The sequence below is a fragment of the Mustelus asterias genome, chromosome 14 (assembly GCF_964213995.1).
Source record: "Mustelus asterias chromosome 14, sMusAst1.hap1.1, whole genome shotgun sequence".
NCBI classification, from domain to species: domain Eukaryota; kingdom Metazoa; phylum Chordata; class Chondrichthyes; order Carcharhiniformes; family Triakidae; genus Mustelus; species Mustelus asterias.
This window is the reverse complement of record NC_135814.1, coordinates 85,541,067-85,563,965: the sequence shown is the minus strand read 5'-3', so window position 1 is coordinate 85,563,965 and position 22,899 is coordinate 85,541,067. Positions and strand designations below refer to the sequence as shown.

General features: G+C 43.9%; 1 protein-coding gene across 1 annotated transcript in view; it reads right to left on the bottom strand.

The window, feature by feature from the left end:
* Positions 1–19,612: 19,612 nt before the first annotated feature.
* LOC144503832 (ETS translocation variant 5-like) overlaps positions 19,613–22,899 on the bottom strand; it is a 34,349-nt gene continuing 31,062 nt past the window's right edge. Inside the window, exons 12-13 of the mRNA XM_078228760.1 lie at positions 21,517–21,618; positions 19,613–20,751 (exon numbers count right to left, since the gene is read on the bottom strand). Coding sequence (XP_078084886.1) covers positions 20,530–20,751; positions 21,517–21,618 — 324 coding nt within the window. The 3' untranslated portion in view covers positions 19,613–20,529. The remainder of the gene's footprint in view (positions 20,752–21,516; positions 21,619–22,899) is intronic.

Genomic DNA, 22,899 nt, shown 5'->3' with positions numbered 1-22,899 from the left:
CAACCAGATGATTGTTGCTATTGCCATGTCTTGCACAAGTGAGGTGAAATTATGTTTTGATGGATATTGCTGTAAGTTGTGGAGTGTTCACAAGCAAATAAGAAAAAAGCATTCACAAGAAAGAATTGGTTTCCCAAAGCGATGTTTCATTCTTCTAAGGCAGCTGAGAGGAATTTTTCCATTTCCCCCCGCCCCCGCAACCTAATCTGTTTTCTGCCCCTTTGGGAGATTATTGGCTTTCAAGTGGGGAGTGTGTATTTGTGCTACACCAGGTATCGCTAATGTGTGGGGCCAGCAGGGTGGGCTGGTGGCTCCTTCCCACTCCATCCCTTTCCCACCTCCATGGAGAGGCAGTGGCACAGTGGTATTGTCACTGGACAACTCATCCAGAGACCCAGGATAATGCTCTAGGGACTCGGGTTTAAATCATGCCACGGCAGATGGTGAAATTTGAATTCAATAAAAATCTGGAATTAGTCTATTGATGACCATGAAATCATTGTCAATTGTTGGAAAAACCCATCTGGTTCACTGATGTTCTTTAGGGAAGGAAATCTGCCACCCTTACCTGATCTGGCCTACATATGACTCCAGATCCACAGCAATGTGGTTGACTCTTAAATGTCCTGAGGGATGGGCAATAAATACTGGCCCAGCCAGTGATGCCCACAGCCCCCGAATGAATTTTTAAAAAATCATTACTCTGAACAAAGTTGATTGTTGTGCCCCGTATAATCCGCCCTATTTTCCTTCCATTGAGCAAGCCATGCAGTCTGCCAGGTAACCACTCGAAGTTGAAAGTTACCCCCGTAACTTAATGGGCACATGGCGAGCCATGATGAAAAGGAATGCTGGAGCAGGCTCGAGGGGCCGAATGGCCTACTCTTGCTTCTATTTCTATGTTTTTGATGCCTTTTGAGTGACGCACACAACAGATGGCGTCATTTCCAGTAAATATTTTGAAATCGGACTAAAACATTGGGAATCTGAGATTCTAACCAACCAATGTTTTCCTTCTTACAAAGAACAAAGAAAAGTACAGCACAGGAACAGGCCCTTTGGCCCTCCAAGCCTGTGCCCATCATGATGCCCTAACTAACTAAAACCTTCTGCCCTTACTCAGTCCGCATCCCTCCATTCCCTTCCTATTCATGTACCCATCCAGGTGCCTCGTGGATACTCGTGCCTGCTTCCGCCACCTCCTCTGGCAGCATTTCCAGGCATCCACCACTCTTGAAAAACTTCCCCCGCACATCTCCCTTAAACTTTCCCCCTCTCACCTTGAACCTGTGCCCCCTTGTAATTGACATTTCCACCCTGAAGAAAAAAATCTCTGACGATCCACCCTGTCTATGCCTCTCATCATTTGGTAGACTTCCTGCTCCAACGTCAGCGAGCTTTCCCAGTGAAATATGGGAACGGCTTCAGAATGTTCGTGGCAGCCTTGGTTGTGTCGAGAAATCTGTGGTCCTAACCAGGAAAAGCATTAAAATGTTACTGCAGCCACCGCACATATATCTTTAAGATTAGTCTGCTCTTCACACTGGCAGATGCTGCTGAGTCATACATCTTACTGTGCTTGTCACGACACACTGCCAATGTCTTTACCCTGTAGCACTGTTGCTGAAGAGTTAAAGCTCAACTGTAACAACTTGGAGGATTATTCTCCTAAGACCAAGGTTCTTTTTTCCTCTATTCATAGCAAGATTCATAGCAAGGTCTCGGATCAAAGGTTGACCTCAATACATGACTAAAAATCTGAGCACTTCTGTTTAGCACGGTGTCCTCTCTTTTTTTAAAAAATCCCGCCGTACTTTTTAAGAAGCTAAAAACCGGTTCCACTCACAGGAAAAAATGTTCCACTTTAATGCAGCTGTTAAAGATGTTATCCATTTGCCTGTGCCTGATCCCCAACGAGGCGGGCCAAGTTATTCAGTTCAAGTACAGACATCTTGTGGGATTTCATCAAATATGCGTTTGATTGGGAGAAGGAGTTTTGATCTGAACAGCCAGCTAGTTAAACCTGCTGGATCCCAGTTATTTTTTTAAGCTAGGATATAAAAGGACAAACTGTAGACCTGAAATAGAAATGGAAACTGCTGGTTTGTTTTGACTTTTGAAAAGGAAATGGTTCAAATTTCTACTTGAACTAATTCTGTATAACACAAATGCAACATTATTGTCCTTCCATTTTCAATATCCGTCCTCAGGCACTGCCATGTGATGTATTTTTTTGCCGCACCGCAGTTGCTAATGTCATTCGCTGTTCTGTCAGTTAACTGTTGTCACCTTCACACTTCACGCTAGTGTGAACGGGACTTTTGCATGTCCCCCCACCCCCTCCCCGGAAGGTGTTGGATCTTGCTGGGAATGCAGTTCCACACACTCAGCGTTGCCTGACAAGTAAATGTCAGCAGGCGGTTTAACAGCGCAGAGAATCACAGCCAGTCCTGCTTCTGTTCACACTTTACTGTCACACACACACAGTAACCAGGGCTGGGTACGATGTTTCATTTATCCCTTGCCCTGACCCAATGGTCATAAAGAGCCGGTTATAGCACCTCCAGCTCTCTGCAGTGAACGAGATCAGTTACAACAACAACTTGCTTTCATATAGCACCTTTTTAACGTGACAAAACATCCCAAGATGCTAGTTAATTCCACGTTGATCAGGAATTAAACCTAGCACCATTCACATGGCTTGCGAACATATTGTGAACGTACTTTCTAAAGACAAAAAAAATTCTCCACCACATGCGAGCCTTTTCATAAAATCCTTACAGTGCAGAAGGTGGCCGTTCAGCCCATCGAATCTGCACTGACTCTCTGACCCAGGCCCTCTCTCCTGCCCTATCACTGTAACCCACACATTTACCATGGCTAATCCACCTAACCTACACATTTTTGGATACTAAGGGCCAATTTTACCATGGCCAATTCACCCAACCTGTGCATTTTTGGACTGTGAGAGGAAACCGGAACAGCCAGAGGAAATCCATGCAGACATAAGGAGAATGTGCAAACTCCACAGAGACAACAACCCAAGGCAGGAATCGAACCGGGTCCCTGGCACTGTGAAGCAGCAGTGCTAACCACTGCGCAACGTGCAGCCTTTTTCTTGCAATATCTCTGGTTCCATCGGTTAGTGTATTGGTTGCTTTGACTCTCAGCTGCTTGTTTGTCAGATGGAGAGGAGAGGGATACTTTAATCATGAGTGGTGGAGAAATAAGTCAGAGATCCCCTTCAAATTAATCAAATCTTAGCTGAGACTTCACCAAATTTTTCAGACCTGGCTTTGAACTCAGCACAAATGAAACTCAGTTGTACATTGAGTATTCTTTTGGAACATGGCTTGGTTTTCAAATCTTTTGAAGAAAAATGCATGGATGACCAGGGTCAAGCCCTCAATTCGCATTGGGTCAGATAACTTGAGCATGTCTTTGCATAGACCCAAATATGTGGGCTGGATTTACTTCATCCGTAGAAAATTGTTAAGCCAGATTAATCCTCACAAACAACATGTTCTTGATTAAATTAAACCATATGGGAGCAAAACCATTGATCTTGGGCCATTATACTGATTGCACCAACAAGCCTCTTGCTTCAGTTTTTACTGTCCCAGTTGTTTTAGAGACAGTTATCTTGGGCAATCCACTCGTACTGAGTGATTGGCAAATAGACAACAAAAAAAATGTTTAAACTTTCTATAACCAAGATAGGAAATAAAAGTATGACACATTAACATGACATGTATGATCATGGCCACTTAGAATGAAGTGAGGTCACGCTGTAGCAATCACAGCAATGTGCTGGGAGAAATGTGACCTTCTTTAACAAGTTTGATGTCGGGGTCAGAAGGTTGAGAAAACAATTCAATCTCTGAATGTCAGGATGGAAAGTGGAATGTTATAACTAACCAGCAACAGAGCATGGATCCAAGTCTGATCAAACTGCAGCTATTGCCCACATATGTAAAATGAGTGAGTTATCTGAGATCTCTTCTCATCTGTACTCCCTTGACCAAGGTGGAGATCAGCATGCACAGGGGTGATGCATGAGGAAAACTTGAGACTTGATGCAAGTTAGGATACAACAGGCAGAATTCTGGATGGGCTCCAAGGTGGTTGGTCAGGAGAGCATTAGAGAACGCTAGAGGGTTAGAATCCCTACAGAGCTGAAGGCTGCCATTCGGCCCATCGAGCCTGCATCAACAACAATTCCACCCAGGCCCCATTCCTGTAACCCCACGCATTTATCCTGCTAATCCCCCCTGATGCTACAGGGCAATTTAACATGGCTAATCAACCTAACCCACACATCTTTGGAGTGTGGGAGGAAACCGGAGCACTGGAGGAAACCTGTGCAGACATGGGGAGAACATGCAGACTCTGCACAGACAGTCATCCAAGCTGGGAATCAAACCCGGTTCTCTGGCACTGTTAGGCAGCTGTGCTAACCACTGTGCCACCGTACAGCCCTATTGAGATCATTCATTGTACTCTAGTGCAGTGTTCAATATGTAACTCTCCAACCATGGCAGAACCATTGCTTTGCATAAATTCAAGAACAATACCATTGTTCAGAGGTTTGGGTGCATTGACTTTATGCAGGCTGAACATGTTGTGCTAGGATGGTGAGATAGGTAGGTAATAGGTAGGCCTCATCACCCATTGTAATAGATGGTGATGCAGCCACCGTGATTGCTGCTGGGAGTTATGTCAAGAGAGGGTGGCTGATCAGGGGGTGAGGGAGAGAGCAGCAACTGGGTATCAGCTCCATAATATGGGCAACTGGGGATCAGGAGCAGTGACAATCAAACGGGGATAAAAGTGGAGTCACGAGGAACAGAAATGCTTGCATTCAGGTGAATTACTTTCCTTCTTTTATTTTATTTATTTTATTCATTCATGGGACATGGGTGTTGCTCTCTGGCCAGCATTTATTGCCCATCCCTAGTTGCCCAATTGAGAGTCCAACCACGTTGCTGCGGGGCTGGAGTCACGTGTAGGCCAGACAAGGTAAGGACGGCAGATTTCCTTCCCTAAAGGACATTAGTGAACCAGATGGGTTTTTCCAACAATCGATAATGGTTTCATGGTCATCAGTAGGTTCCTAATTCCAGATTTTTCTTTTACTGAATTCAAATTCCACCACCTGCTGTAGCAGGATTCAAACCTGGGTCCCCAGAACATTAGCTGAGTTTCTGGATTAATAGTCTAGCGATAATACCACTGGGCCATTGCCTCCCAAAATGTCATTTCATGCCACTCCAAGGGCTGTTTTCTGTGAATGCAGACAATGATGACATTTGCTGTCTTTGGGCAAACCAATCTTGGAGCAGGGACATGTGTCGGGTTACTTATTTGAATATGCAAAGTGTTTGACATCTGCTTCAGGCTGTGGTGGCTCTTTTTTGACCATATCCAATGGCAGTTGACATACTTCAGGTGGCCATTTGGAGTGTCAGATATCACTTCCTGGCTCACATTTTTTAAAGCTTGCAACTTATTAATAATATAATAAAGAGGTGCAAAGACATAAAAGTAAAGTCTTTTTTAACCTGCCTTTAGCTTTGGTAATGAACCATCAAGATTCTACACTTTAAGAGAACTAGCATAACGTAGAAAACGTTAGGAGAACATGGGACACAGTTGATTTTTTTACTACATAATTAATTTTTGTACTTTATCATTTCTCTTCAGCCAGTTTGGATTCTGCACATTTTATCCAGAATGCACTTTGATCACAGCAATGCACACAACTGTTTTAGATGTTGAGATCACACTGGATAATTGGTGTGGGTGATGGAGATGATTCAGCTCATCAGAAACACATGATCACCTGAGTGTAACAGTAAATTAAAACTATATTTAATTCTTAGAGAAGATTGATTTAAAAATAAAACAACGTAACATAACGAAGAAGAAGATAGATTCTGACTCAATTTAAATCTGTATCAGTCTTACAATATGAACCAGGTCAAATAGACCATAAGAGCATAAGATATAGGAGCCGAATTAGGCCATTTGGCCCATCGAGTCTCTTCTGCCATTCGATAATAGCGGATAAGTTTCTCAACCCCATTCTCCCACCTTTTCCCCATAACCTTACCAACCAAGAACCTGTCTATCTCTGTCGTAAATACACTCAATGACTTGGCCTCTGCAGCCTTATGTGGCAATGAATTCCATAGATTCACCACCTACTGGCTGAAGAAATTCCTCCTCATCTCACTTGTAAAAGGTATTCATAGAATCATAGAAACCCTACAGTACAGAAAGAGGCCATTCGGCCCATCGAGTCTGCACCGACCACAATCCCACCCAGGCCCTACCCCCATATCCCTACATATTCCCTTTACTCTGAGGCTGTGCCCTCAGATCCTAGTCTCTCCTACTAGTGGAAACATCTTCCCCACACAGAAGAAAAGCTAATGGCTGATTTCTGTGAGCCGGAGTGATTGATGTCTGTGATGCTGTGGCTGGAAGACTCCAAGCACAGATAAACATAAACAGTGAGCAATGTTATGGCTTAGACATCTTCTTCATGCTGGTGTCATGTGCCTGAAAGTGAGTATAATCTTATCTTAACTATAATGCAATAATGATCTTAGGACTCTGCAAAGTGTTTTATTATTGTTGAAGATAGTTTACAGATCATCCAAAGAGAGGGCCTGAACTATAAGATGTTAAGCAAGACAAATCTGACACATAGGTCACCTGGCTTCTTTGAAATGCAAGCTCTTCTAGATGTACACCTAACTAAGTCTATTCATGTCACTTGCTGTTAAGAGGCTACAGATTTAATCCTTTTTTAATCTCATCTAGGTTAGTACGGTCCTCCTGGACTTTAGAACAAATAAATCGAGGTTCAAAGTAGTAGCTTGTTTTGGATTTGGTTAAACTCAGAGAAGTTTGCATCTGTAACAAAAAGGAACATGAGAGATATTAAGTGGGAGTGATGTCCACTTATAACTGCTCTGTTGATAAATCCTTTTGTGGACTCTGTATCCAGCCATTATATTGTCTGGTATGTGATACCTGCATCACTGCAGCTAGGGACTGAAACAGATAGGAGCTTCTGACCTCCAAACACAAAAGCAAATTGCTCATCTTCAAATCTTCACGGCTTTATGATTCTCTCCACTTTATTCATTAGAGAAGCTTTTTTGTTTGTCATGTTCATTGTCAGAACTCATGTAAATATGCAAATTGTATTCAGTGACTGGAGATAAATGAGAGGCGGTGGCATGGTGGTATTGTCTCTGGACAAGTAACCCAGTGACCCAAGGTAACTGGGGACCCGGGTTCGAATCCCACTACGACAGGTAGTGGAACTTCAATTCAATTAAAAATTCTGGAATGAAAATAAATTTGGAATTAAAAGTCTAATGATGACCATGAATCAATTGTCATAAAAAGCCATCTGGTTCACTAATCCCCCTTTAGGGAAGGAAATCTGCCACTCTTATCTTGTTTCACAATGTCAGCTTTAGCTTCTTATCCTATCTCCAATCCATTGATTTGCTCAGTGTTTAAAAATCTATGTGACTCCAGATCCACAGCAAAAAATCTATGTGATTTCAGATTCCTTCTGTCTGAAATGGTCTAGTAAGCCACTCAACTGTATCAAATCTTTACAAAGTCTATACAAAGAAATAAAGCCGGATGGACCACTTGGCATTGACCTAGACACTGGAAATGATAATGGCAAACACAGCCCTGTCAACCCTGCAAAGTCCTCCTTACTAACATCCGGGAGCTTGTGCCAAAATTGGGAGAGCTGTCTCACAGACTAGTCAAGCAGCAGCTTGACACAGACTCACAGACTCATACCTTACAGATGATGCCCGAGTCACCACCATCGCCAATCCTGTGTATTCCCTGTCTCCCCAGAAGGACGGACCCAGAAGAGTTGGCGGCACAATTGGATACAGTTGGGAGGAAGTTGCTCATGTGGTCCAGAGTCGATGATGGACCACATGAAGTCTCAAGGCATCAGGTCAAACATGGGCAACCCGGGTTTGGTTCAAGCCTTGGGTGACTGTCTGCATAGAGTTTGCACATTCTCCCCGTGTTTCCTCCAGGTGCTCCGGTTTCCTCCCACAGTCCAAAGGTGTGTCGGTCAGGTGGATTGGCCATGCTAAATTGTCCCTTAGTGTCAGGGGGTTTAGCAGGGTAAATACGTGTGGTTATGGGGATAGGGCCACAGTGGGATTGTTGTTAGTACAGATTTGATGGGCCGAATGACCCCCTTCTCTATGATAGGGATTTTATGAACAGGTCGAAGGTTTTTGCATCTGAAGCACCTTGGTGACGTCAAATGCCTCACTAGGACTACTTGCATGACAAACAGTATAAGCAGCAAGTAATAGACAGAGCTATGTGGTTCCACAAGCAACGGAGCAGATGCAGTCCTCTGCAGTCCTGCCACATCCAGTCGTGACAATTAAACATCCCACTGGAGGAGGAGGCTCCACAAATATCCTCATTCTCAATGATGGAGGAGTCCAGCACATACATAGAACATAGAACAGTACAGCACAGAACAGGCCCTTCGGCCTGTTGTGCCGAGCTTTATCTGAAACCAAGATCAAGCTATCCCACTCCCTATCATCCTGGTGTGCTCCATGTGCCTATCCAATAACCGCTTAAATGTTCCTAAAGTGTCTGACTCCACTATCACTGCAGGCAGTCCATTCCACATCCCAACCACTCTCTGCGTAAAGAATCTACCTCTGATATGCTTCCTATATCTCCCACCATGAACCCTATCTGTGCAAAAGATAAAGTTGAGGCATTTACTACAATCAGCCAGAAGTGCCAAGTGGGTAATCCACCTCATCATCTTCCGGAGGTCCCAACATTACAGATGCCAGCCTTCAACCAATTCAATTTACTTCATGTGATATCAAGAAATGACCATGGATCTTGACAATGTTCTGACAATAGTACTGAACATTTGTGCTCTAGAACTTGCTGCTCCCCTAGCCAAGCTATTCCAGTATAGCTACTGGTATCTACCCAGCAATGTGGAAAATTGCCCAGGAATGTCCTGTACACAAAAAGCAGGAATGGTCCAACCCAGCTAAGTACCACCCCATCAGTCCACTCTCGATCATCAGTAAAGTGATGGAAGGTGTCATCGACAGTGCTATCAAGCGGCACTTACTCAGCAATAATCTGCTCACTGACACTCAGTTTGGGTTCTGCCAGGGCTACTCAACTTCTAACATCATTACAGCCTTGATTCAAACATGGACAAACAAGCTCAATGCCAGAGGTGAGGTGAATGACTGCCCTTGATATCAAGGCTGCATTTGACTGAGCTCGGCATCAAGGAGCCCCATAGAACCATAGATCATAGAATCATATAATGCAGAAGAGGCCCTTTGGCCCATTGAGTCCGCACCGACACATTAGAAACAACAGAACTCCCACCTAATCCCATCTGCTAACACTTGGCCCATAGCTCTGAATGCCAAGTGCTCATCCAGGTACTTTTTAAAGGATGTGAGGCAACCTGCCTCAACTACCCTCCCAGCAATGGGAATCTGGGGGGAACCCTCCGCTGGTTGGATTGACACCTGGCACAAAGGAAAATGGTTACGATTGTTGGAGGTCAGTCATCTCAGCTCCACAGAACATCACTGCAATAGCTCCTCAAGGCCCAACCATCTTCAGTTGCTTCATCAATGACTTTTCTTCGATCATAAGGTCAGAAAGGGAATGTTCGCTATGATTGCACAATGTTTGGCAACACTCGTTGCTCATAAAATATTGAAGCAGTCCATGTCCAAATGGGGCGGCACGGTGGCCAGGGATGCAGGTTCAATTCCGGCCTCGGGTGACTGTCTGTGTGGAGTTTGCACATTCTCCCCATGTCTGCGTAGGTTTCTTCCGGGTGCTCTGGTTCCCTCCCACACTCCAAAGATGCACGGGTTAGGTTGATTGGCCATGGTAAATTGCACTTGAGTGTCAGGGGGATTAGCAGGATAAATATATGGGGTTATGGGGATAGGGTCTGGGTGGGATTGTTGTTGGTGCAGGCTCAATGGGCCAAATGGCCTTAGAACCATAGAAAATGACAGCTCAGAAACAGGTCTTTTGGCCCTTCTTGTCTGTGCCGAACCATTTTTTGCCTAGTCCCACTGACCTGCACTTGGACCATATCCCTCCACACCCCTCTCATCCATGAACCCGTCCAAGTTTTTCTTAAATATTAAAAGTGACCCCGCATTTACCACTTTATCCGAAAGCTCATTCCACACTCCCACCACTCTCTGCGTGAAGAAGCCCCCCGTAATATTCCCTTTAAACTTTTCTCCTTCCACCCTTAACCCATGCCCTCTGGTTTTTTTCTCCCCTAGCCTCAGTGGAAAAAGCCTGCTTGCATTCACTCTATCTATACCCATCAAAATCTTATACACCTCGATCAAATCTCCCCTCATTCTTCTGCGCTCCAGGGAATAAAGTCCCAACCTATTCAATCTCTCTCTGTAACTCAGCTTCTCAAGTCCCGGCAACATCCTTGTGAACCTTCTCTGCACTCTCAACCTTATTTACATCCTTCCTGTAACTAGGTGACCAAAACTGTACACAATACTCTAAATTCGGCCTCACCAATGCCTTATATAACCTTGTAAGAAGCTTAACAACACCAGGTTAAAGTCCAACAGGTTTATTTGGTAGCAAAAGCCACACAAGCTTTCGGAGCTCTAAGCCCCTTCTTCAGGTGAGTGGGAATTCTGTTCACAAACAGAGCATATAAAGACACAAACTCAATTTACATGAATAATGGTTGGAATGCGAATACTTACAACTAATCAAGTCTTTAAGAAACAAAACAATGTGAGTGGCGAGAGCATCAAGACAGGCTAAAAAGATGTGTATTGTCTCCAGACAAGACAGCCAGTGAAACTCTGCAGGTCTAGGCAACTGTGGGGGTTACAAATAGTGTGACATGAACCCAATATCCCGGTTGAGGCCGTCCTCGTGTGTGCGGAACTTGGCTATCAGTTTCTGCTCAGCGACTCTGCGCTGTCGTGTGTCGCGAAGGCCGCCTTGGAGAACGCTTACCCGAATATCAGAGGCCGAATGCCCGTGACCGCTGAAGTGCTCCCCAACAGGAAGAGAACAGTCTTGCCTGGTGATTGTCGAGCGGTGTTCATTCATCCGTTGTCGCAGCGTCTGCATAGTTTCTCCAATGTACCATGCCTCGGGACATCCTTTCTTGCAGCGTATCAGGTAGACAACGTTGGCCGAATTGCAAGAGTATGTACCGTGTACCTGGTGGATGGTCTCACGTGAGATGATGGCATCTCACCTTACCATAACACTCCAACTTTTATACTCGATACTCCGGTTTATAAAGGCCAATGTACCAAAGGCACTCTTTACGACCCTATCCACCTGTGACGTCACTTTTAGGGAATTCTGTACCTGTATTCCCAGATCCCTCTGTTCAATTGCGCTCTTCAGAGTCCTACCATTTACCCTGTACGTTCTACTTTGGTTTGTCCTTCCAAAGTGCAATATCTCACACTTGTCTGCGTTAAATTCCATTTGCCATTTTTCAGCCCATTTTTCTAGTTGGTCCAAATCCCTCTGCAAGCTTTGAAAACTTTCCTCACTGTCCACTGCACCTCCAATCTTTGTATCATTAGCAAATTTGCTGATCCAATTTACCACATTATCATCCAGATCATTGATATAGATGACAAACAACAATGGACCCAACACCGATCCCTGCGGCACACCACTAGTCACAGGCCTCCACTCAGAGAAGCAATCCTCCACAACCACTCTCTGGCTTCTTCCATTGAGCCAGCGTCTAATCCAATTTACTACCTCCCCATGTATACCCAGTGACTGAACCTTCCTAACTAACCTCCCATGAGTGACCTTGTCAAAGGCCTTGCTGAAATCCAGGTAGGCAACATCCACTGCCTTCCCTTCATCCACTTTCCTGGTAACCTCCTCGTAAAACTCTAATAGATTGGTCAAACATGACCTACCACGCACAAAGCCATGTTGACTCTCCCTAATGATTCTCCTATGATTCTAAATGCAATAAGACCTGGGCAATATCTAGGCTTGGGCTGACCAGTGGCAAGTAGCTCCCACCAACAAGGGAAAATTTAACGAGCACCCCTATACATTCAATGGCATTCCATCACTGAAATCCCTACTATCAACATCCTGGGGGTTACCATTGACCAGAAACTGAACTGGACTACCAATATAAATACGAAAAGAGCAGGGCAGAGGCTAGGAATGCAGTGGCAAGTAACGCACCTCCTGACTCCCCAAAACCTGTTCACCATCTACAAGGCACAAGTCATGAGTGTGATGGAATATTCTCCCCTTGTCTAGATGAGTCACTCACCATCGTTCATTCAATGTCGCTGGGTCAAAATCCTGAAACTCTCTTCCTAATAGTACTGTGGGTGTACCTACAGGGTTTTCAGCGGTTCAAGAAGGCAGCTCACCACTACCTTCTCAAGGGCAGTTAGGAATTTGCAATGAATGCTGGCCTAGCCAACGAAGCCCACATCATCTGAAGGAATAAAAAAGTCCATCCTCATTTAATTTTGGGGAGAAGGATAACTGGGTATCTATGTTCAGGATAGTTGAACATCAGTTGTGAGAAAAATACCAGGACCGGAAAATGTAGGGGTTGGAGCAGACATGAATAGCAGTGATATTTATGGGAGGTTGAAAAATGGCCTGAACCTTCACACTACTGGTCACATTTGACTGGACCAAGCTATTCTGGTTGGAGAAACTGAAATGTAACTTTTGTTTGTCACGATGGGATTGACTTTGTTTTTAAAAAAAGGCACTGGACTGTGTTCATGTCTTTTTAATGCTTGAAATTTTAAATGCAGTAGAAGCATTTGTGTGTACTATTTTATAACATGCAAAATGTTTAATGTTGCCCAGTACTGAAGGTAGCACATTTAACAAGATGTGCGATCTGTGTTCCAGAATGGGTAAGCATTTATCAATGTGAGTCATTCAGACTCTGAATAAAACAATACTATGGCTTCTGGTTAACAGCCGATTAAACACACCTAATTTGCTGTTTCCATTTAGCATTTTAATAATCTTTATGTCAGGTGGATAGTTACAACAAATTGACATCCATTTATAATGGCTTTAGTTCTATAAAATCAATCAATAATGTGCATCAGTTATTAGTAAAAATTGGAAGGCAAATCTTAATGCTCCTGTTAGTGGCTTTAAGATATGTCCAGGGTCAAAAGTTAATCAATATCACTTCCAGTTCATTGATACTGATGCCAAAAGGTTGTTGATGAATGAATGGAACAGACAGAATGACTGGAGAGATTCTTCCAATCTGTCATTTTATTGAACATCATTACCATAGATCGCAGAATTAATCATAAAAATCAGGAAATTTTCAATTATTATTTTTCCTTGCTCTCAAAGGTGCTAAATCCTGATGGAGGACAGCACCATAGCCACGGCTTGGTACCTGACCCATATAGTTGTACATTGTGTAAACTTAGTGAGTGAATGAAATGTAGGCTATTTCTCAATGGAAGGTATTACCTCGAAAACCTGTTGCTGGTCTCACCAATATGCTATTCAGCAAGGACATACTGGATAGCATTCCTAAGACCAAGGACACAGAAGTCTCTCAATCACTACTATCTCAATCACACCCTGAGCTGCAATCAACTGAGTTAGCAGATTGAAATTGGCATTGTATGTTTGTGTGTGTGTGTGTGTGTGTGTGCGCACGCGCATGTTTTAAAGTTGAAAGTTTATTTATTAGTGTCACAAGTAGGCTTACATTAATATTGCAATGAAATTATTGTGAAAATCCCCTAGTCGGCACACTCCGGCACCTGTTCGGGTACACGGAGGGAGAATTTAGCATGGCCAATGCATTTAACCAGCACGTCTTTCGGACTGTGGGAGAAAACCGGAGCACCCGGAGGAAACCCACGCAGACATGGGGAGAACGTGTAGACTCTGCACAGACAGTGACCCAAGCCGGGAATCGATCCGGATCCCTGGCACTGTGAGGCAACAGTGCTAACCACTGTGCCACCGGGCCATGTGTTTGAGTGCATGTGTGCGTGTGTGGGAAATTACTTGATAAGGGAAGGGATTACTTACAAATCTCAATGTTGCCGGAATCACTGAGAAATGGTACAAACAGCCAGTTTCAGTCTTATCCATGCAGTTCTACTTATCTTTGATTGGGAACCCACATGGAAACCCCAGGCACTGTGTACAGATTGCTTGACATTATAAATAGGCACACTCAGGTGAATCATTTAATCCAGTCATTAGGGAGCAGGAAGAAAATCTTATTAGATTTATCAGTTAGTGAAGGTTAAGTAGTAGGGACCAACTGGAAGTGCTATACAGGGATTTATTTTTGTCCTCCAGGTGACTGACACATAAAGTAAACCCATCAGGCTAACATCTTCCAAATCAAACAATATAGAAATCCCTGGTATCTACCTACCACAAAGAGTGCATTCAATTCTGTATGCAAACACTCCACTTATCCAAGCCCAGAAAATGTGTACAGGTTGTTGAGAGGTCATTAATTTGCACAGGAATACCACTGTATTTTCATGGCAAAATGTCAGACCAGGTCAGTTGGTAGCACTCACATCAGACTCAAAAGGTTGTACATTCAAGGGCCAATACAAGATTTATCTTATAATCTACTCTAATGCTATAAAATGCATCAATGAGCGCGAGCTGCCTTTTGGATGAGAGGCCCCATCTATTTGCTCAGGTAAATGTAAAAAACACATTCAAAGAACAGCAAGTGTTCTAGCCAACATTTCTTTCTCAACCAACATCACATTAGGATGGCATGGTGGCACAATAGTTAGTACTGCTGCCTCACAGCGCCAGGGACCCGGATCGATTCCTGTGCTTGGGTCACTGTCTGTGCAGAGTCTGCACATTCTCCCCATGTCTGTGTGGGTTTCCTCCGGGTGCTCCGGTTTCCTCCCACAGTCCGAAAGAATGAAAAGATGCACTGATCAAGTCTACGAGGAGAAGTGAAGAAGAGAGAAACTATATTTATGCAAAACATTTTAAAACCAAAATGATGGTTAGCTGCATTGGCTATGCTAAATTCTCCCTCAGTGTACCTGAACAGGAACCGGAGTGAGGTGACTAGAGGGTTTTCACAGTAACATCATTGTTTACTTGTGACACTAATAAATCTGCTTTAAAGTAGATTATATAGTAATTTCTTTGTTGAGTTTTGTTGCTGCTTTTTCTCTCTGCATTTCAAAAATTGGTTTCAAAATGTTTTAGAAAGCGGATTGTTTTGCGTAAATATAGTTTCTCTTCTTCACTTGTGTTCCTACTTGTGACAATAATAATAAATAAACTTTAAACCCCACACTTGACTGCCTAGCACCTTCTCTAATCTTCTACAATCCTTCTCAATAGCTCCTCAATTCACCCTGAAAAAACTCCTCAGAGGCCCGTGTCCCTTCATCAGATTCTATTTATTTACAAACTTATCTCCACTCCTGCTTAGGTATTAAGTCAGAATCCGGAGTGTCAGTCGCCCTGACACACTTCAATATATATATTCAGGTGAGACTCCCTGATTGGGCAGGCAATCATTACCAACCTTTTGGCGCACCTGGTATTCCAATGCAGTCTCCCATCCAAATACTAACCAGGCTCGAGTCTGCTTAGTTTCCGAGATCAGACATTTTCAGACTAGTATGGCTGTAGTCAGATGATCATTACCAATCTTTTTGGCTTTTTAAAAAAGTATTTTTATTTATGAGTGTCACAAGTAGGCTTATGTTAACACAGCAATAAAGTTACTGTGAAAATCCCCTAGTCGCCACTCTCCAGCGCCTGTTTGGGTACACTGAGGGAGAATTTAGCATGGCCAATGCACCTAAACCAGCACGTCTTTCGCACCGCAGGTAATCACTACCTCAATCAGGGAGCTCATATTCCAAGAGGCCTGCCTCATGGGCCTCAATAAGGTCATTACACATCCAAAATCTCACCATTGGAGGAATGCTTTCAGCTGTTTAGATCCTACACCTGAATCCCCTCCATTGATGTTTCTATCGCCCACTCCTTCGTCCAACAGGGATACAAAGTACTGCACCCATGCCTGAGAGCAGCTGTGTGGCGCAGGATCCTTGAAGTCAGGACCAAGTCGTTTTGCAGTTACCACATGACTCCCTGTAGATTTCAGCAACATCAAATAATACAAGTCACCACACGCTAGTACATACTTGGGAAAAGCTAGCAGAAAATAAATCAACTCATCTGAAAATAGACAATGATCCTGTTAAATAGCACTAGTGGGAGGTCTTTCCTGCTGTTGAATGCATCTTCAACTTAGGTTCAAGAGTTAATTAGCTGAGCAATGAGTTCAAAAATGGCAACTCTGATATCAAAACATTGCAGACTAACTGATGTCATGGTCTGCCTAATCTGCACGGTGGCAGTGGTTAGCACTGCTGCCTCACAGCACCAGGGACCCAGGTTCGATTGTCACTGTCTGTGTGGAGTCTGCACATTCTGCATGCCTGCGTGGATTTCCTCCGGGTGCTCCAGTTTCCTCCCACAGTCCGAAAGACATGCTGATTAGGTGCATTGGCTATGCTCAAGTCTCCCTCAGTGCACCCGAACAGGTGCTGGAGTGTAGAAACTAGGGGATTTTCACAGCAATTTCATTGCAATGTCAATGTAAGCCTACTTGTCACACTAATAAATAAATGCTTTCAGCATATGCTCACTGCACCCAAGCTAATACCACACCCAAGATGGTGGCCGCACAACCCCCAGAAGAAATGTGCTTGCTGTGGAAGTCGATTTAGAACCAAACCAGTGCCAAAAAACAGCACAACACAACTGAATGTTGCAATTATTAATTACCAATCTTCCCTTTTGAGTCAGGTCTCAGATGTTACCAGTATATAATCCAAATGGAAATGTGTGGATGCAGCTCATCAACATTATTTAGCATGCTCAATACATTTATGCATATTCATTCCAAACCCATCCCATCTTGCATCTCTCGTACCAGATTCCAGTTTCTCAACTGGTTTCCTGGAAAATATGCAGCACAACTGCATGGCACCCAAGTCATTACAGGGCTTGTAGGCGAAACTACAAGGGGAGCTCCAGCTTGCTACTATGACACAGGTTAATATATGTCTCTAGAAAGCATTGACTAAACATCAAGGCTGCGATTTTCCAGTCACGTCACGCCCAGTGCAGAACATGTCAGAGTGGAGCGGGGCCAGAGAATCGCAGGTTAGCTCATTCTGCGCCAGCACCAAACCTTGTATCTTTCCATCTACCACTCCCAGATAAAATCTGCTACCCCCCACCCAAGAATAAGGACCGGGAACCAGGTCAGCATTCAAGGCTGGACCTTTCCTGCTTCTGGGATTTCCTGACCCTTGGGCACAGCGAGAACCATTACTGGTCTCTACAGAGACTAGGCATGATGGCAATGGCAGCAGGTGGGGGTGGAGGGGCTTGGAGACCATTGAAGTCCCCAGTGGTCAGGGACATTGCTCATCTGGCAATGCCAACTGGTACTGGGCACTGCCAAGGTGCCAGGGAAGTGCCAACTGGTCTGGTCATGAAGGGGGGGGGGGGGGAGTTCATGAATGGAGGGGTCATGAAGGGGGATCACTGGGAAGGCGCTGATGCTGACAATCTTGGTTGGTGAAGGGGCTGAGGAACCATCCATTCAATGAGGGGAGGGCGGGGGAGTCCCTGATGTCTGTGTTGGGGAGGGAGCGAGTTCTTCATTTCAATTTAAGATTGGGGCGCCCTGTAATAATGCCACCCGAGCTCTGTGAAGCCAGATTTGCTGGCACGTTTAGGCCCCACTCCTCAGAACCGGTACGAAACTCACCAGTCTCCCAAAAAATGACTAAGTGTGGGACAATTGCAATTTGATTCATGCCAGCACATCTGGTGAGAATCATACCAGCTTTCCCGCCCGAAATGGCACTTCATCTTTGGGAAGATAAGACCATATATAGGAGCAGAATTAGGCCATTCAGACCATCGAGTCTGCTTATTTTACACAGAGGGTAGTGGGGGCCTGGAATGTGTTGCCGGGCAAGGTGGTGGAGGCGGACACACTGGGAACGTTTAAGACTTATCTAGACAGCTATATGAACGGAGTGGGAATGGAGGGATACAAAAGAGTGGTCTAGTTTGGACCAGGGAGCGGCACGGGCTAATTGTTCTTTGTTTCTCGTTTCAAGGCTTCATTCTATGATCATCTTGCTGGTGCCAGTACAGAGCGAGACTGCGGATAGTTGGGAACCTGTCTCGGGGGCAGGGAATTCAGATGGTGTTCGTGGAAGTGGAAATGAATAGGGTTGGGAAGCATTTTCCGATCAGGGCCAGTGTGATCTCCTGGACTCGTTTCGATCGCCTCAGGGGGTCGGAGAGGAACTTCCCAGATTTTTTTTTCCCCATATTGGCCCTGGGGTTTTCACTCTGGGTTTTTGCCTCTCCCTGGAGATCACATGGTCTGGAATGGGGGGGTGGGGGTGAGTTAATAGGTTGTGATGAACAAAGCATCGTAGCTGTGAGGGACAGCTCGGTGGATAGGATATTAGTATGTAGATAGGCTGGAAAATTGGGCGGGGATCCTGGATTCAGGATTCAATCCTGGACCGGGGAGCGGCGCAGGCTTGGAGGGCCGAAGGGCCTGTTCCTGTGCTGTATTGTTCTTTGTTCTTGCTCCGCCATTCAATCACGACTGATTTGATTCTCAGCCCCACTCTCCGGCCTTTTTCTTCCACCCCAAGTTTCTTCTCCTTAAATGTGAAACAATGAAAATGCCTTCCCCTCACTCGACAAAGACAACGTACAAATCGTGTGCAAGGCAAAAAAAAAACTTTATTGTACACATTAGAGATGAAACATTTATTTGGTGTATGGGTTTCCCTTAAATGCACAACACGTCGGAAAAGAAAAATTGTGAAATCTCAATAAATGCATCCAATAGTCATTAAAATGGACTTTGTCGCACAAATGTAGAAGCAAAACCAAAAAAAAACTGAATTACTAAAATAATATACAATTGAGATCCGGTGTAAAAATAATTTTGTTTCCAATAATATAAACCCTGGGGACTTTATACATAAAATCTAAAGAACTGAACAGAAAAGAGGTGTGAATATGTTGTAATTATACAATTGCAATGTGCCATTGCAGGATACAATGTGCAGAAACAATCATACCTATATTTAGATTTCCAAACATTAAATTGTAAAAGGTGTTCGGTGCAAAGCTAGAAGCAGGCATGTAAAACCTGCAGCAGAATTAACTGTGTTACACAGTAAAAGCCCTAACCCTCTGATTAAAGCTGAAACATTACCACCAAAATATTGGAACTTTATACTCTCGAGTGCAGTGCCATTAACAAAACCATTTTGCCTTAAATATAAAGAGAAAAAAACAAACCGTACAAATTTAATATACTTTTTTTGAAATTATCTTGAAAAATACCTGTCAACCTCTTCCCCAACCCCCATCTTCCCCTCCCAAAAGATAGTGTTACGAGCATTACCTCATTAGCGCTACTTGTGGGAACAACTTTTTACACAAAATGGTACCGAATAGAATGACTTTCCCTACAGCGGGACTGAGTTATCAAAGAATTGATTCCAGCCTTTCTTTTGTAGAAAGATTAAGTAACAAATTAGGAGGAGTGGGGTTGGATAGAGAAGGGGCGAAATAATTGAACGGCAGTGGTAAACCTGAATAAAGCTCTTCATCCATTGGAGAAAGAATGGGAATAAAATACTTAGAAACTGCTACATATACAAGTGTTGCTTAGAAAAGGAGAAATCATGGTGCCAGGTGTCAAAGAGTTAAAACATTTTGAAGCTTTTTTAAAAAAAAACACAAAATAAACTACAAGCTGTACTGTATTGAAGTCTCGGGTAGATAGGACTCTTGTCTTCAGCTACTTTAATACAGCACCAATTTGTATCCAATTCAGGGGACAGATCAACATGCTATAGTGCACACGGTTTTCTTTTCGAGTCTGACCCCATGATACAACGGTGGGGATTGTGCAAGTTGAAGCCCTTTAACATCGGAAAGGCAGATGAAAGAACTGTGTTCAACGCAAAGCAGATTGTCATTACAAATGCTAGTCACACGGTCTATCCAAGCTCTGTGAATGCCACACTGAACAATCACAAATGCCACACCTGAATGCATTTCTGATAATAACACACAGCCTAGCAGTTGGGCTTTTCTCCCCGCCCCACCCCCTTAACTACCAAAAGTAGAGGACTTAGCCATATTAAGTCACGCTTGTTAGTGCATCATCAGTGAAGCACACAGCAGCTTCTTCAGTAGTGCGACACTACTGTACAACTTTTAGGCTCCTGAATGTTCTGAAGAGCTGGATTCTTAACAGCTGAGAGCAATAGTACCACACGAGATGCTTCTTTTTTCAGCTGGCCAGTGATGCATTCAGTCACATGGGCTGCTGCGATTAAGTCAATACGCAAAGCCCTCTGGATACTGGAGGTTGGTGCAGTGATCCATGTCCAACAAGTAGGTCGCACTATCGTCAAAATGCGTGAGGGGGACAGTATCCTCCTTGTTAATATGACAGTCGATTTCTGTTTTCAGAAAGGGGCGTTGATTGTCTGGGAAGGCCATAGAGAAAAGCGCCTCGGGGTCACACACAAACTTGTAGACGTACCGCTCTCCTGCAACCTAGAGAGCAGAAAAACCAGTTTACATTTCTCAATCGACTGCAGCATTTCCGGCTGGTTTTTAAAGTTATGCCAAAATGGAAAAACAAATGTAAGTGGAAGTGACAATTACAAGGAGGCACAGGTTCAAGGTGAGAAAGGGAAAGTTTAAGGGAGATGTGCGGGGGAAGCTTTCCACACAGAGTGGTGGGTGCCTGGAACATGCTGCCGGATGAGGTGGTGGAAGTATGCACATTAGCAGCATTTAAGTAGCATCTGGATGGGTACATCAATAGGGAGGGAATAGAGGGATACGGACCGAATAAGAGCAGAAGATCTTTTCAGTTAGGGCACATGATCGGCACAGGCTTGGAAGGCCGAAGGGCCTGTTCCTGAACTTTTTTCTTTGTTAAAATGCAGAGAAAAAGAGTTAAGACCAATAAAAGTGTGAAAATAGTTGACCAAAGGACATGACACAACAGTGAGAAATGCAATGGGCATAATTTACATAAGCACAACTGCAAATCAATGTTTGAACCCATGCTATTTCGAAGGAGTGACACAACACAATATTTTATACTTAGAACAAAAACAGAATTCCACGTTTAACAAGATTATAATAGAATTTAAATACTTTTAAGAGTTGGATATTTATGGCTGGGTTGCTTGGATAGTAAATTTCACACAGATGCTACCACTTTAAGGAGTTACAGGATGGAAGGTTCCAACACTGTGGTGGCTGCTATGATTTATGTATTTTAAAAAAAAATCTTGATCTCTGTCCCACCTTTTGCATGATCCCCTTTTCGTAGTAATAGCGAAGTGAGCGGCTCAACTTGTCGTAGTTCATTGCAGGGCGGTTTTTCTGGAGTCCCCAGCGCCGAGCAACCTACAGCAGAAGAGGATAAAGAGACGAGGGTAAGAAAACATGTGGTTATATATTCATAGATATGGAAGCCGCACAAAAGGAGCTCTTAAATGGATGCAGAGATAAAATGACTGCGGACTGTGTTTGCATGCTATTGATCTATATTCCATTAGCAGCATTTCAGTATCAATGCAGAGGTCTGAATTTAGAAATCAATAGAAGGTAAATGGAAGGCCCATAGGTCACCGCTGTAACAATATAGTGCATCAGCTGCTTGCTAATGGGGCTGCTGATGTGGCAAGCAGGATTTTAATGAGATTTGAGAAAATGTTTAGTCCTTATCACCAGTGCATCTTTTTGCAGTCCTACTGCTCCCAAAGGTTTCAATAATTTAACACAAGAACTGGAAACGGCAAACATGAATTTGTCGAACTTGGTTGAGCTGATACATAAAGAACATAATGCTCAGAGAAAAAGTAGTAACAAAATGTTCCCTAACCAGAGCACCCGGAGGAAACCCACACCGACATGAGGAGAACGTCCAGCCAATGGGCAGACAGTGACCCAAGCCGGGAATCGAACCTGGGTCCCTGCTGCCTCACAGCACCGGGGACCTGGGTTCAATTCCTGGGCTAGGGTCATTATCTGTGTGGAGTCTGCACGTTCTCCCTGCGTCGGCGTGCATTTTCTCCGGGTGCTCTGGTTTCCTCCCACAGTCCACAAGACGTCCTGGTTAGGTGCATTGGCCATGCTAAACTCTCCCTCAGTGTACCCGAACAGATGCCAGAGTGTGGCGACTAGGGGATTTTCACAGTAACTTCATTGTAGTGTTAATGTAAGCTTGCTTGTGACAATAATAAATAAAGTGTTAATTCCAAGATGACTAGCGTCATGAGCTCAATGGCCAGCAAATATTGCAACATCCCTTCCTCAAGTCCCTTGAAGTTCTCCAAGTGATCAAATGAACAAGGTACAATTCATTAGTCACAAATAAATTAACAACCAAGGTTACATCCAATACAGCACCCTCCGACTTACAATTAGGGCGGAACAAAAACATAGTTGTCGCTTTGAAAAAGGAGTTGTATTGTCATTTTCTGACATACAAATCAAAAGGAGGAAGTTTTTGATTCAAATCAAACTGGACTCGGTTGGCCAGTAATTAAAAACGCTCCATTTTATGCATTTTCAAAAGCCATAAGCAGGTCTGCAAAGCTGCTGCAATTTCAGTCACAATCTGTTAAAACATGCAATTCAAATATGCATAGCCTCACATCAAGAGCACTGCCCAAATTCACTTAA